The sequence below is a fragment of the Rousettus aegyptiacus genome, unplaced genomic scaffold (assembly GCF_014176215.1).
Source record: "Rousettus aegyptiacus isolate mRouAeg1 unplaced genomic scaffold, mRouAeg1.p scaffold_m13_p_1, whole genome shotgun sequence".
NCBI classification, from domain to species: Eukaryota; Metazoa; Chordata; class Mammalia; order Chiroptera; family Pteropodidae; genus Rousettus; species Rousettus aegyptiacus.
The window spans coordinates 15,489,917-15,505,974 of record NW_023416284.1 but is presented as its reverse complement, the minus strand read 5'-3'; the positions used below and the strand labels follow the sequence as shown (position 1 = coordinate 15,505,974).

At 44.7% G+C, this 16,058-nt stretch overlaps 1 protein-coding gene and 1 pseudogene across 4 annotated transcripts in view; one reads left to right on the top strand and one right to left on the bottom strand.

Annotated features, from left to right (window-relative positions):
• The window catches only part of RHCE (Rh blood group CcEe antigens), a 40,042-nt gene that overhangs the window by 11,963 nt on the left and 12,021 nt on the right, over positions 1–16,058 (top strand). For 3 of the 4 annotated variants that reach the window (XR_001595022.2, XR_001595021.2, XM_016129815.2), the window contains exons 3-9: positions 360–510; positions 1,659–1,806; positions 2,599–2,765; positions 3,819–3,956; positions 6,196–6,329; positions 11,553–11,632; positions 14,929–15,005. Coding sequence is in view for 1 of the 4 variants with exons in the window: in XM_016129815.2 (XP_015985301.2) it covers positions 360–510; positions 1,659–1,806; positions 2,599–2,765; positions 3,819–3,956; positions 6,196–6,329; positions 11,553–11,632; positions 14,929–15,005 (895 nt within the window). In the remaining 3 variants the exon portion in view is untranslated. Of the gene's footprint in view, positions 1–359; positions 511–1,658; positions 1,807–2,598; positions 2,766–3,818; positions 3,957–6,195; positions 8,848–11,552; positions 11,633–14,928; positions 15,006–16,058 lie in introns of those variants that run through there. The other variant, XR_001595023.2, reaches the window with a different exon arrangement.
• LOC118604944 lies at positions 14,469–14,587 on the bottom strand (annotated as a pseudogene).

Sequence of the window (16,058 nt, the reverse complement as noted above, 5' to 3'; positions counted from 1 at the left end):
TCAGATTCCAGAAGGAGCCCTGAGGGAACACTCAGCCTCTGTAAATTACCGTGACGTTCCTATGAGAACCTCAGAACATCCTCAGTATGGACGAGCATGTGCAGACCAATCCCTGAGTGTAGATGCAACCCTGATGGAGGAAGGGGACAAAGAAGACCCCAGGATGGGCAGCATCAGTCCCCATGTAGGAGGAAGTCTTGTCGTCTTGTTCTCCTACTATGTCCTCTATTTCTTGAACAGTGCCAGGCAGAGAGTAGGCCCTCAACAAGTGTTGAGTTAGTGAGTGAGTGAATGAATGAATGAATGAATAATCATGAGGCCTCCTACTTAGTCATTCCTGTCTCGCTCTCTCTCCCCAGGATTCAGCAGGCCACCATGAGCACTATGTCTGTGCTGATCTCAGTGGGTGCTGTCCTGAGGACAATCAACCTGGTGCAGCTGGTGTTCATGACGCTGATGGAGGTGACAGTCTTTGGAACCATGAGGATGCTCTTCAGAGAATGCTTCTCTGTGAGTCATGGTGTTGTGAGGAGGGGTGAGAAGGTGGAAGCGGAGGGTGCCACCTTCATTTGGTGAGGCTTCTGGGGTTTTAAAAAATGAAGACCAGCCCAAATGGGTTTACCAAGTGTGATCTATACTAAATGTTTAAACATAGCAAATGAATTCCTTTAACTTCCAAACTATGATATTATAGGAATCACAAGATAATTATGAAATGTACAAAAAGATTAATTCCCAGGGCCTCACTGGCTGGGGTCCAGCAAGCTGCATGGCCAGCATCTACTTTAAAACCAGTCAGCATGTGTCACTAACAATACATGTGATCTCACTGCGGGGAGACTGTCAAAATTCTAAGGCCGAGGCCAACTGTGAGGGTGAGGCCAAGCCAGTTGGCTGTCCCAGCAAATCTGCTATAGCTGTGGCCCTGTGGTCAGGTACAATTAAGAAAGATAAGAGCTGATCACAGATGAAAAGGCTGATGCCCAGAGAGGGAAAGTGATTGCCCAAGATCACACAGCAAAGCAGTGGCATTTGTCTCATTAGTGAGGATGTTAACCTTGATCACTTTTTAAGAAGGTTATCGTAAGAATTTGGGGTAGTGGAGTTGGTGGCTTAAACCGTCAGCGAAGTGTGGTGGTAAAAATTCTGCCAATTCTGGGTGTTTTTTAAAGGCACAGTTGACAGGATTTAGGAGTAGCCCACTAAATGAGTTATTAAGGATTACTGAATTTGATATTCATAAAGCAAAATTAGCATATATCTGGAATTTACTAAAGACTTCAGTCCAGTATTATAAGAAGTTTGGCTGTTTCATGTTGCAGTTTGTATCATTCATCTCTCCATGAAGTTGCGCCAAAAAGTAGGAAGTGGTGATCCTATGTGGCCTTGTGGCTTTTGGCCCCACCTAAGTGGATCTCAGCCAAAAGCATTTAAAAACTACTGATAAGACCAATTGGCAACCTCCCTGGAATAAATACTCAGGTACTCGTGTGCTCCTCTGAAAGGGGACTTGCTGGGCTGGGTAAGCTCAGAGTACTGGTCTCATGACTTCAAGTCATACCCCTTAGACAAAGCTCAGAACTTTCTCCAAGGAACGTAGAGGTTTGCCCTTGGGCAGAGGGTACCGACACTCACGACTCCCCTGGGTTTCATTGCAGATGGAAGACCACATAAGCATGATGCATATTCACGTGTTTGCGGCTTATTTTGGGCTGACCGTGGCCTGGTGCCTCTCAAAGCCTGTGGCTGAGAGAGCCGAGAAGAAAGATGAGATGTCAGTGAAGACCGGTTTGTTTGCCATGTTGGGTAAGGACAAGGTGGTCTCATACCTGGGGTGAGCAAGAAATTTTCTGCAGAAAATCTCTCTCCTCTACCAGCCTGCTCTGGGTGTCTGACGCCCCTCCATAATGACTCATTTCCTCAAGTGGTGGTTAGTGAATTCACATCTTTGAACAAAGTATTCCTGTCGAGGGACTCTCTCTTCATTCAGATACGAAGGAGAGCAGAGGACATTACATTTGATTTTAAATAAGTTTATCTAAACCTTTTATCCTCAACTTAAAGGAGAGAATTGGACAGGTGAAGAAAGTAGGGCCCTGGAGAGGAGGAAGAAAGAGGTCTGGGAAGAGAAGAGTAAAAATGGTGTGTTTTGAAAAGCATCTGGATCTCAGCCAAAGGGGAGCAGGGGTAAGCATCGGTGAAAAGGATGAACTCTGGGAGAGGCTTGGAGGAAATCAGGTAGTGAGCTGGACAGCAGGTAACTGAATATTGGGCCATGGGGCTGAATGAAAGAAGCATGTTAATTTTTTTTTTTTTTTTAATAAGCATTTGGCTATCCCAGGCTGGGGTTAGGAGGCCCGGGGTTTAGTGATTTCAACTGTCAGGGCCTTAGTTTCCCTGCCGGTGAAGTATGTCAGCTGGGCGATACCAACCTGAGATTTCAGAAAGAACACATGACTTGCCCAAAGTCACATGGCAAGAAAGTGACAAAACTGAGACTTGCCAGCTCTAGGATTCTCCTCCTGTTTGAAGTCCGCAGAGGCTCAGGCTTTGGAGTAGGAGTTCTGGCTCTGGCCAATGACCCTCTCCGACCCCCAGGAACCCTCTTCTTGTGGATGTTCTGGCCGAGTTTCAACTCCTCTCTGCTGAACTCACCAAATGAAAGAAAGAAAGCCGTGTTCAACACCTACTACGCTCTTGCAGTCAGCGCAGTGACAGCCATCTCTGCGTCAGCCTTGGCTCACCCCCAAGGGAAGATCAACATGGTGAGGAAGGGGGGCTGTCCCTTTGGCAGCACCTGGACCTTCTAGGCTTATTCACGCCCTTCTCCCCCAGTGCCAGCCCCACGGGCTGGGAAAGAGCATGCCAGGCGATGGAGCCTTGTCTGCAGTTTCATGGAGTGTAAGGACTAAACAAGTTAGTTTAGTCTGGTGATCAGAGTATGGCGTTAGCCAGCCAGAGGGAGTAGGAAAACATCTAGACAGACAGTGGGTCCTGGAGTGGAGAGAATGTGGCCATGGATGACAGGTTAGCAGTAAGTACTAAGGGGAGGTAGTGTCCCCATAGGTGAACTCCATGGTGACAGGGATTCTAGGATCAGACAAGGTGGGGACATCTAGGGAGGCAGCCCATCAGGTCGGAGAAGCCCGGAAGCTGGTCCAAGGGCCCAGAGCTCCTAGACCTGGTTAAAATCGAGGGGGCAGGGGTAAGCAGTATAAGAGCAAGGCCCAGTTCTAGAGGAATGAAAGACATAGCAGAGACATGACCCAGGAACAAGGGCCAGCTTATTAGGACCAGTTGTGCAGGGTGGCATAGGCACCAAGTAACCAATGATAATAATAATAAAAATAATAAAAACAATAATAATGGCATATATTTATCGGACATTCACTCATTTCTATGCCAGGTACTGGGCTAAGGATTTTACATATAGTAACTCATTTAATTCTTACATAACCTATATTAAGCAGGTATAAGCAAAACCCAATTCTTCTGGTAGAAAAGTTGACGTACTGAGTGGTTAAGTGCCCAAGGACACATCACTAATGAATGTGAGGGTGGTTGGATGCTGGGTAACTATTTTCGAGCTGATTCCCCAAATGCCTCCCAATCAGGGCGACTGCTCCCTGAACCCGAGAAGCAGGGTGAGATGAGACCACTGATAAAGGCTAGGTAGTCTCTACAGGGGGGAGGGGATGACTTCAGGATCAGTGAAACAGGGAAGACTTGACGGTGTTGCCTTGCCACCAGCTTGCTGAGTAGCTTTGGACAAGGTGCTATCTCCCTGTGCTATTTACCCACAGGCTATTTCTTTGCAGGCTCATATCCACAATGCAGTACTGGCAGGAGGTGTGGCTGTGGGCGCTTCATGTCACCTGATCCCTCAACCTTGGCATGCCATGGTGCTAGGCCTTCTGGCTGGGCTGATCTCCACCGGGAAAGCCATATGCCTGCCGGTAAGGAACTGGGCAACTAACACTCTCTGCTTTGGCTTAGACAAGCGTGACCCTGGAACCACGGTAGGCCATTGTGTAGTGGCATGAGCTGCAGTAGGCAGGCTTTCTTAGGTTGGCTTCAAAGCTTAGATGAGGGATCCACCCAGGTTGGGTGGTGCATTTGTTAGAATCTAGGGAGCAAGTAACAGAACCCATTCGAGCTTGCTCTGGCATAAGGAGGAATTTGTTATAAGGCTACTGGGATGTCATAGAACCCAAGGACAGGGCTGCTTCTGGGAACCCAGGAATGGCTGGCAACAGCGATGGGAGTGTTGTGGGGAGTCCAAGAAATCCCTGCTCTTCTTTCTTCATGTTTCCTGAATATCTGCTTTATTCTCATTCTGTAGACTTTCTTCTTCTTTTTCTACTCCTACTCCACATGGTAGAATGTAGTCTCTTATTTCAAGAAAGCAGTTGGGTAGACTCTCTTGGCCCTAATTCCAAGTTTTCTCGAGAAGGGGATCATTGCTCTAACTTGGATAATGTGCCCACCTTTGGATGGGGTTGGGGTGTGGCACATTGCACACTCATGGCTGCTGCCCATGAACCATGTGAATGGGGCTGGGAAGGGCAGCACCCACAAGAAAGATGTTGGGTTGACAATCCAAGTCATGTCTACCTTTGATTATTTAGTTCTTCTAAGGGGAAGGATCTTTCTTCCTTCAGTATTCAACAGGTACAGATAATACCAGAATACTGCATGATAGCCAATTTGTCATAACACACTTCTGAAAAAAATTTAAAACAACAAATCTTTATGAGTTGGAAGGCTTGGTGGAAGAGAAAGGTATATAGTTTTGGGTAGCACAGGAAGCCGAATTTGGTTGAACAGTGGAGATTCAGGGAGGCAGTTTCGACCCAAAATAAGGAAGAACTTACCAACAATTTGACTTGACCAAAGATGGGACAGTCTACTTTTCATCTTTGAAGTGAGAACAGATGTTTTTTTATCTCCTCTGGCTTTGAGGTCCTGTGATGAAAGGAGGAAGTACACAGCTAAAAATACACAATAAGTTATCAGGCTCAGAGTCCATTGCTTTTTCTATGCATCAGTTTTCTTGACTCTATTACTGGAGGAACAAGTCAAAGATCATTCATCCATTCATCACATATGTTTTAACATTTATCCTGCTTCCCAAACTATAGTGTAATGAGGGAAATGGACAAATGAACACAACTCAGTGTGATAACCACTCCAGGAGCACATCTAAACTACCCTGAGATGGGTCAGGAAATTCTTCCTGGAGCAGAGGATATCTCAGCCGAGCATTGACAGATAACTAATATTATTACCCAGGCAAAGAAGTGGGACATGTATTCCAAGCAGAAGGAATAGCATATTCAAAGGCTCAATGGGGAGAAGAGCATATGGTTCAGCCAGGAAACAGGGGGACATTCTCATGGCTGAAGTACTGGGTTCACCTGGGAGTGTGGGGGGATCAGTGTTGAGAGATGCCAGGTGCTCAGGTGTATCTCCTGAGCTAGTCGAGGGGTCTGAGTTTTTATTCTGAAGACAGTGGGAAGTCTAAAGAGGAAACTAGCCTGATTGAATTTGCATTTGTATCCACATCTATTGGCTCATGGCCATCTGGGAGGCTAGGTGGTGAGGTGGAAGGAGCATAGCATAGGAGTTCTGAAGGTGTAGTCAGATTCTTTTCTTCTGACTTGTTCTAATCAGCCACATTGTCTTTGGGACAGCAATTAAGTTAGGGCTAGACCAGTGGGTCTCAATCACCTCCTGGGGACATTTGACAATATCTGGAGACATTTTCAGTTGATCACTGGGTTGGGGGTGCTACTGTCAACCAGAGAGTACAAGCCAAGGATGCTGCCAAACATCCTACACTGCACAGGACAGCCCCTCACATGACAGAATTATAGCCCCAAATGTGCGTAGTGCCTGGGCTAGGGCCTTGCTTCTCAAAGTGTGGTCTCTGAACCAGCAGCACTGGCATCACCTGGGACTTTGTTTGAAATGCAGAATCTCAGACCCCAGACCCACTAAATCCAACTCTGCATTTTAACCATCTTCCCAGGTGATATGAGCATGCACATGTTCAAGTCTGAGAACCGTTTCCCTAGGTGAGCCCTCAAGCCCATCCCCTTTTAGTTGCCCTGGATGCCATGGATCTGTGAAAAGGGTGGGTAAGGGAATGCCAGTCTCACATGTAGATATGCTTATAATGACATTTCTCCCCAGGTGTATTTTAATCGTGTGCTGAGGATCCATGATAGCTGCGACGTGCACTCCACCTTTGGCTTGCCGGGTCTGCTTGGAGGGATCAACTACATTGTGCTGATGACCTATCGGGCAAGCTGGACCAACAATCCCATGTGGGTCATTTGGCTCATCCCCTTAACACTCCCATACAACCCTGGAAGAAATGTGCCCAGAGCCCTTAGCTGAGGTGTGTGCATTCAGGACCAGGCACTCATAGACCTCAGTGAATATTTTTTGGCCAATTTATTCAGCAATTTTGCTCAGTTCCTAACTTGTATGGAGTCATCACCTTTCCAGGTCACTTCTTTCCAAAAGGAGCAGTTTAGGTGCAGGGCAAAGGCAGATAGTCCTGAGGCCCCCCACAAGCAGATGGAGCAGGGCAATCAGGCCCAAGTGAGTTGAGTACATTTTTCTACCCCTGATGGTTTAGGTTATGGTGAAGATTATGGCGTGGAGTCAGATTCATCTTGACCTCACTATCTGTGCTTGCTACCTAACTTCTCTGAGCCATAGTGGCCCAATTGCAAAGGAAGATAATGCTAATACCTCCCTTCAAAGGATTGTTGGAGGCTACCGGAGGCAAGGTGCCATGCCATTAAGAGGCTTTAATAAGTTCATGTAGGAAAATGTCAAGCAAAGCCTATCCCTGAAGCCCAGAGAGAGAAGGAGCTTGGCCAGGGTCTCACTGTGAGATGGGAGCATGGGCTCCTGTGTCCCCCAGACAATGACGGCAATAATCAATTGCATGTACCAGAGTCCTGGCTGGCCATCATCTCCTGGAAGTTGTATAAATATCTTCTGGATATGGCCCGCATAAAATGAAAGAGTGATTTTTTTGTGCATGATACAGGGATAGGTTTTTTCAGATGAACTGATGACAATCACTACTGTTTACTGACTCCTTTCTAAGCACTAGGCATTATGTCAAATCATTTCCTATGTCATTTCATTTAATTCTCACAAGCACCCTGTGAGTATATTATCATACTCTAAGAAATGATATTTAGGGGGCATTACTTGCTCAAGTTTACTTGGCTAGAACCTGATGGTAAAGAGGGTGAACACTTGAAGTGGACGATGAGGAGCTCATTGTGTTAGGAAGCATCTCAGAGAAATCATGGAGAGCTGAGTCCCTTATAGCTCTGCCAATGGAGACGACCACAGCCCCAAATCATAGGAATTAAGTACAGGTGGGCGAGACATCCCTCCTCGAGCTGCTTGGGGAGGATCCCATCTGGGAGTGGGGAGGGGATGGTCTGTGTGAAGGGAGCCAACTAGGTGATGGGCTCCAATGATCTGTCTGCTACTACTGTTTTAAATAGCTTCGTAACTCTGAGCAAAACCTTACTTCTCTCTGGGCCCCTGAGTTCCCCTCTGTAAAATGAGGGGTTGATCTAGCTCAGATGCCTATAGGAGCTAGGAAGGTAAGGTAAAAAATGAGACCAATGAGGGGAGGCTGGGAACCCATGGGCAGTTGCTCTTAAGCACCAGGCAACGGTTGCCATGCAGAGACCCCGACTCTCTGTCACCAAATCTAATGGCTTTGCAAGAGAAGCCAGAAATATAGAGTTTTGCCATGCACTCTCCCAAGCATTGCAAAAGATTCAAAATCATTAGAAATGTCGTGTGGGTCAAATTCTGCTCATAGACTGCCAACCTGGACCTTCTGGACCCTTACTCCCACATTCTGTGATTCTGTGGCTCTCCTAGAGCAGTGGTTCTCGAAGACATCAGTATCACCAGGGAATTGGTTAGAAACGCTAATTCTAGCCCTCCCGGACCTGCTCAGTGAGAGATCTGGGGATGGGGCCCCACAGGTTGTGTTTTAACAAGCCCTCCAGGTGACTCCACGCAAGCTTGAGTTTGAGAACTACTGGCCCAGAGCAAAAAAGAAAAAAAAAGTCAACCAATGGTATGCTGGTAAAGGATTAACAACCGGCTCTTGAGGAAAACAAAGCCTGGACTTAGAGCATTTAGTGATTTCTATGGTGCTAACACTCCCACCAGGGCTGCCATCAAGGTGACAGCACTGAACACGGAGTTGAGAAGAGATGAGAATTGGCCCTGAGCCTGTGTGACCTGGCTCCAGCATAGCTCTGCAAGTCAACTCTCATCAAGATGAGACAGCTGAGGGTCAAGTAGTTCTCTCTCCTCTGCAGGAATGCAGCACAGGGAAGGGCATAGTGACAGCGATGGCCTCTTCTGGTAGATCTTTGGTCCGCTGGAAGTAAAGAGCACAGGCTCCAGAGACAGACAGACCAAAGTCACATTTACCAGTCATGTGACCTTAGGCATGGTACTCTCTTTAAATCTCAGTTCTTTATCTGTAAAATGGGATATACATCCCAGGAGTGCTGTGAAGATTCAGCAACTTTATTAAAGGGCTCGGGACAGTGCTTGGTGTGGATTAAACGGCCAACACATGTTCTCTTTTTTTATGTTGATTATGGAGCCTGCTGCTTCCATAGGAGGGGCATCTGTACACAGTTGAAAGATAGAGGAAGGACTGAGCTGCAAATCAGAACAGTTCGCGCGAAATGTGGATCAGCTACTTAATTAACTTGGTGTCACTGGGCAAGTGGGTTGACCTTCACTCCTTCCACAAACAATGTTTGTTGATTTCCTGCTCAGGTGAGCTGATGTGAAGGAATCAGATGCTGTGCTCCGAGAAAGGATGGAGTGTTTTTCAGAAATTGTGGGACTTTAAGTGGTGTGAAAACATACTTAAAGAACATTGAATCACACAGTGCAGAGGCTCTTTTTCGATTCTCATTCAATCCTTGGTGTACCCTTCTGACACTTGGTGACCTAACCTTGGGTTTGAATGACAGCCGAGGAAGCCTCAGGTTGAGAGTCTTGCCCAGGCTACCCCAACTGGGGGAAATTTTAGCAAAGTTTTGTTTTCACAGTATCTTTTTTTACAGTTACCTCTCATTTCTCTTCTGCTTAAGCTAGTGACACAAAGTTTCCTTTTAAATACACATATTTAAATGTAAAAAATACTCCGGGATAGGACATAAAGTTCTGGTCTATTGAAAGGAAAATAATTTTAAAAATGATATTCCTGGAATGCTGATACGGTCAAGTTGTGCTGATTTGGCTAGCCTCTGTAGGTAGGCAGACCTGCCTGATTCATATCCCAAGAGCCACCCATTCCAAGCCATGTGACATTGGAACCCTTGGTTCACTTTCCTAACCTGAACCTCCCCATTTGTGAGATAGGGATCCTAGTAGCTGGCTAACAAGGCTGCTGTAGGGATCACGTGAAATCAGATGGTAAAGCATCGAGCCACAGGCCTGGCACAGGAAAGGCCACCCTGCGTGGGGACCACTGTTATGATGATTTCTGCTTCATCCATTTCTGTTTTCAGATGGCATCAAGATAGAGTGAATTATGGATTGGCAGTCAGCAGATCTAAGTTTAGCCTCTATTCTGACCCTTAATATTACTTTTTAAAATGTTTTTGTAGCACAATCCAGAAAAATACATATATCATGAGGGTACCACATGATGAATTTTTCTGACACGTCTATGTAACGAGCACCCAGAACTTTATGTCCTATCCCAGAGTTACCACTAATCTGATTTCTAACAGCATCGATCAGTTTTGCCTGCCTTTGTTCTTTATACACATGGACTCATACTGGAAAATCTATGCTCTTGTGTGCTTGGGATTTTTTACTTAAAGCTGAAGTTGTGAGATTCACCCATGTTGCTGAGTATCTCTGTAGATGGTTAGTTTTCATTGGGGTAGAGTGTCAAATTGTGACTAGGTTTAATTTATAAAGGTGACTGAATAACAGAGAGAAGTCAATGTCATTGAGAGGAAAATTTAATGTTACTCACAGTTCCCCAGGAAGAGGCACCACATACCACCCAGGGCCACGTGAAGGGACCAGGTAGCAGAGACAGAGGGGAACTGAGACTGCGCCTGTAGGACTGTAGCAGTGAGAGAGTAACGAGGTGGGGACATCCCCTACTGGGCAGGAAGTGAAAATACATGTGTTAGAGTTTGTGGTTGGGGGTTTGTAATATGTGTTTTGCACTGCCATGAAAGCTGACTTGCAAAAGAAAGTGGTAAACAACTTGAGCCATTAGTTTGGCCCTGTGATAAGTACCAAGTAGACAAATTACGGAGTCTAAGAAAACACAGTTAAAACAAGTGTTCCATTGTGTGAATAGAGCACAATTTATTGAACCATTATTGAAGAGCACTTGGGTAGTTTCTAGTTTGGAGCTATTGTATACATTCTAGTATTGATGCTATAAACATTCTAATGCTTTTTAGGGGAGCATACAAATACACTTCTGGCAAATATATGCCCAGAAGTGGAATTCTTGGTTCATAAAGTATTCACACATCCACTTCAGTGGATGTTACCAGTTTTCCATTGGGGTTTGTGCCAATCTGTACATGAGACATCCCTTACCCCGTATGTTCTCTAACACTCTATATCTTCCTTCTTTTTAATTTTGGCTGTTTAGGCATCAACTTATCGTTGGATTTTCATTTCCTCAATGACTAAGTGGTGCACCTTTCATGTGTTTTTGGGACATTTGAATATTTTCTCTCGTAAAATGTTTATTCAAGTTCTTTTGCCCATTTTTCTATTGTGTTATTCTGTCTTTTTCTTATTGATTTGTAGGAATGATTTATATATTCTGGATATAGATCCTTTGTCAGATATATGTATTGTGAATATCTTTTTCCACTTTGTGAGTTATCTTTCACCTTCTTAATGGTGTTTTTTGATGAATAGTTCTTAATTTTAATATAGTCCAACTTATCATTGTTTCCTTTATGTTTAGCTCTTATGTATCCTTTTAAAGAAATCTTTGCCTACTGCGTGGTCATGTAAATGTCCTCCCAGAGCCATTTAATTGTGTAAAGTGAAGTCTTGGGGTTGCCTAGAAGGCGAGCAAACAGAAAACCATTTTTGGGGTTGGGGGTGGGGGAGATGAGTCTTGAACTCAATAAAAATAAAGTCTTCAACTTTAATGGCCTAAAGAGGAAACTTTCGGCTCTGAGAGTTTAACTGACTTACCCAGGGTTACACAGCTAGTGACAGAACTTGAACTTGAGTTTTCTGACTCCTGGTCTGGTTCATTATCCATAGAGTCCAAGGATTAAAGTAAGCCGAAGAGGATCTTGGAATCCCCCTTCCCCTCCTCCATGTCTGCATGGCTTTGCAGGAAAATGACAGGAGAATGTACCACCAGGAAGGGGAAACGTTCTCCTGATGGCACTCCTGACAGTACAAACAGTGCTTTTTGTCCCCAGTAACCTCTGTGGCATGATGCCTGAAGGTGACTGCATCTGTTTTGTCATTTCTAGGACCGGCAACCAGGTGCTCATCAACACTGGGGCTCTCAGCTTGTCTGTGGCTATGGGTCTGGCATCCGGTCTTCTGACAGGTCAGTGTGAGACCACCCTCCTTCCACCATTGCGCAGGGCACAGGGCCTGGGTTCAGAGTGTACCTGCCTCATATGCACATGCCCATCCTTAACCCTGTGAACTCACCTCCTCAACTGCAACCAGATGAGGCAAAGAGCTCAGACTTTGATTTAAGAAAAAACGAATACAGAATCACATCATTTCCAAATTAGAAAGGCCCTTAGAGGTTACCTGCTATAGGTGTGGACTCTGAGAGGGAAAGGAAGAGACTTTTCTGAGGTTATAAGTAGGGGCGAAGGGCGACCTTGCAGCCTCTTGAGCCCAGGACTGGTAATTTCACCCAATTTTGTACAGAAAGCCAAAAAGCTTACCTTTTATTCTGCAAGGACATCCATATGTCCATAATATTATTTGGTTTAGCAAATATTTATTCAATATCTACTATGAGCCAGACACTATTCTTAGGCACTAGGGATACAGCAGTGAACAGAAAAAAATTCCCTGATTTCATGGAGCTGACATCCTAGTGGGGTTGCAGGGTTGGAGCTGACATTTCTGGTCGGAGCTAACATGCTAGCTGACAGTGAACAGACAAATGTATAGTATGTAAGACGAAGACAAGTGCTACGAAGAGAAATAAATCAAGGTAAGAGAACAGAGTCAGTCTGAGAGTGGGGTGCTCTTTTAGAAAGGTGAGAAGGGAAGGCCTGTCTAAGAAGTTGACCTTGAATTGGAGTTGACCTGAATGGAAAGAAAGAGGGAGACAGTCCATGTGTTTATTTGGGAGAAGAGCATTCTATGAGAAGGGGTAGTAAGTGCAAAGGCCCCGAGGCAGGAGCATGCTTTGCATGTTTGGGGAACAGCAAGGCGGTCAGTGTAGCTGATGTGGATGAAGTGATGAGGAGAGTGGCGGGGGTTGAGGATAGAATAGTAGCAAGGGGCCAGATCACTCTGAGAGATGGAAAGCCGTCGGAAATCTTTAAACAGAGGATTCAAGTATGTTTTTGTTCCTGCCATATAAGAGAACAGCAAAGAATCTTGGGGAGTACTAATGTGCCAATCTCACTAACATGCCAGGGGAAAATATGCATTCTGTTCAGAAATGTTCACTTTTATTCTATAGGTAAACAACTTCTACTAAACTCATATGTTGTGTCCCTAAGCAAGGAGTGGGTGTCAAATAAGAGACAAATAGCATAAGCAGACGCTAATGAACGGTGGGACATTAGGCATGCCACTTCACTCACTCTGGGTTTGGCTGGCTTCTCTGTATAATGAAAGGATTATGGCAACTAATCATTTGATTTCCTTTCAGCTCAAAAACATGGATGAAGGGATCTTTTGGAATTGCCTGGGTAATTTTAGAGACCGAGATTGGCTAGAACTACCTTAATGTACCAGCTGGCCTCAGCTTTGGACAGAGGCTGTGGTGATTATTTAAATATCGATGAGAGAGATGCCTCCCACCATAAGTTTACATTCTATCCACAGTGACAGTCCAACCCTGGGTAGTGCTGCCAGATTTAGCAAATGAAAATACAAGGTGCCCATTTTTTAAATTCAAAATTAGCCGAGCACTCTGTATTTTATCTGGCAACCCCATACCTGGGCTCTCCCACCATTCACCAATGTCACTGATATTGACAAAGCAACACTGATTTTCATTGTCTTGTAAAGCACCTGGGAGGGCTTTCCTTATGCTTCACTGGAGAATAGAGGAAAGGACACCGGTATTATTCCTTTAAGAGTTAAAACCAATGAGCTTTCCTCTTTACATATTACTTTAGACATGAGGGAACTGGTAATTACAAAGAACTTGGACAACGGAAGGAGAAAGAGGCCTCCAAGCAGCCAAAATAGCACCAAATTACCCCCGAAAGCCAAGCATTTTACTTGTCCAGAGACCCTGTTATTTGATACCTGTCTACACTGTTTAAGAAACAACCCTATCAAGAAGCGCGGTTGTTGGGTTCCAGTTCAGGAAAATTAGAAATAGCAGATTAGAGGTGAAGTAGGTTCCTAGAGGTAAAGCACACGATAGAAGTTAAAAGTGAAAGCAGAGAGCCTAACAGAGGGGAAGACGTTCTTGAAATCAGACACAAGAACATGAAGAGCTTGGGCAGCTGGAGAGCAGGACAACAACTTTCAATAGCTCTATACCTTCTCTGCGCGACACAGCAATTTCATGAGTGGACGTCCTAGCTATGGTTCTAGCAACTTTAAAAGTCTAAATGTGTTCAGTGTTAACTCATAGGACAAGAAAATATAATACGGATTAGTGCATTTAGATGGATTTTCATCAGTGATGAGTAAGCCTCCGCTATCTGGAAAATTCATGTAGGCGATAGAGATCGTTTCTGAGTAATTCTAGCTACATGGGGTGTGCTAATTGCATCCATCTGCCAATATCAGTTAAAGACGTGCACAACAAAAGGAAAATATGCATATGCACACGCCTACTCTTGTTAATCTTACTATTTAATCCATTGGGACTTATCGTCATTAAAAACACACGGATAGATCTATGAACGGCATTTCCCTGCTTCATGTGAAAAGTGACGCTCACTTCACGTATCCTGGGAAATCCAGCAGCCTTTGCACAGCTGGGGGAATACTTAGGGCAAGCTCTCTGGGCAGAGGCTGGACAGGTGAGCAGAACAGGCAGAAAAGCATGTTGTTATAAACTACTTTCCTATTACACAGGTGGACTCTTGTGCTGAGGTCACTGGGAGTTTATTGGACCTACAAGAGTGCCTACTTTGAGTTGCTCTCCATGGTAGCTCTTGTGTGTGTATGTGTGTGTGTGTGTGTGTGTGTGTGCATATGTGTGTGTGTGTGTGTGTTTAATTTTTTTAAGCCTACAGCACCTGGTCTTCCTAGGTGGTCTCTCATCCAAGGACTAACCAGACCCAACCCTGCTTAGGTTCTGAGATCAGACAGGATTGGGCATGTTCAGGGTGGCATGGCCGTAGACTTCTTGTGTTTTAAAAGGATCAGCTTTTAAGTGATGGCACCATCTGATAGATCCCTTCTATTCTATTTTGGAAAACATGTCAGATCCATGGCTATTGTATACCTCTCAGTATAATCTAAATCTTTGGGAGATAATTGCTCTTGCCAGTTCCTGCTAAAAGATATCTATAGAATTAATTAAGCTGATCCAGGAAGAACGATGCTTCAATTTGTTTGTCCCCCGATTGTGGAAGAAAAAGGATTTCTATTGAGATACCATGGTTGACATTGATATTTTGATTAATTTTCAGATAACAAATGCTGTGCTCTAAATGTTTAACATTTAATTATGAATTTAAACAGGTTTACTCTTAAAACTCAAAATATGGAGAGGAGTAACTCATACAGCAAGATATTTTAATGACCAAGCTTTCTGGAAGGTAAGATTCTTAACCTATTAAAATCATAGATTTTGAGTGAATGAATTTAAAAAGATATTTTGGCATTTCTGTTACCTTGATGTTTATGAGAGTAAAGTAAAAACAAATGAAAATGAAGTGAAGAATATTGGATGAGGAGCAAATCCATGGTGTGTGTGTGTGTGTGTGTGTGTGTGTGTGTGTGTGTGTGTGTGTTGGTAGTGGTGGGATGATGGTAAAGGTTACAGTCTCCCTGAAATCTCAAAGTTACTGAGGCTCAGGGATAGAACTCTTGCTGGCCACACTTTTCTCCACCTGGAGACATCGAAGTGGGCAAATAGTTTGATGTGAAGGTATAGGATCCTGCAATGCAAGAGCCAGAAGGACCACAGGGGCCAGCAAGTCTAACCTTCTCATCTGATAGATGCTCAGAGGAGAGCCAGGACTGTCTAAGTTCTCACAGTGACTGAGTCGCAGAGCTGAATCTGAAGCATGACGCTTGATAAATTATAGCTGGTAGATACAAGAAAACGTATAGAATAGGAGTTTGGGGCTATTTAGCTAAAGGATATAGAGTTCAAACAAGTCAGCTGCTACCGGGAATCTCTGTGTTACATTGTAGCATTTGTTGTCATGGCTGGGCTACACACTGTCACCCCACAACCCTCTTCCCTTTGACCTACACTCATAGTTTACAAAGCACTTGGATGTGTATCACCTTAGGTAGTCTTCCAATCGATTTTGAGGTTGGCTGGGCAAGCAGGGATCCATATTGCTAAGGGACAAATGGGAAGTTGGGGCCAACAGAGGTCAGGCTAATGCCCAGAGTCATACCTTTGTGAGTGTCAGAGACAAGACCAGGAACCAGGCCTTCAGAGTCCCAGGCTAATCCTTTCTCCACCTGTACGCTGAGATACTGATCACTAAAGGGACAAAGAACCAGCTTTACTATGGGCCTTGACATTTCTGTCTATTAGGGCAAAACAGAGAGAACCTGCAGAGACTACCTGCTTCTCCCCCTCCTCTCGTCTCCTTCCTCTTCTTCTTCCAATAGCTTTATGGAGGTATAAAGTG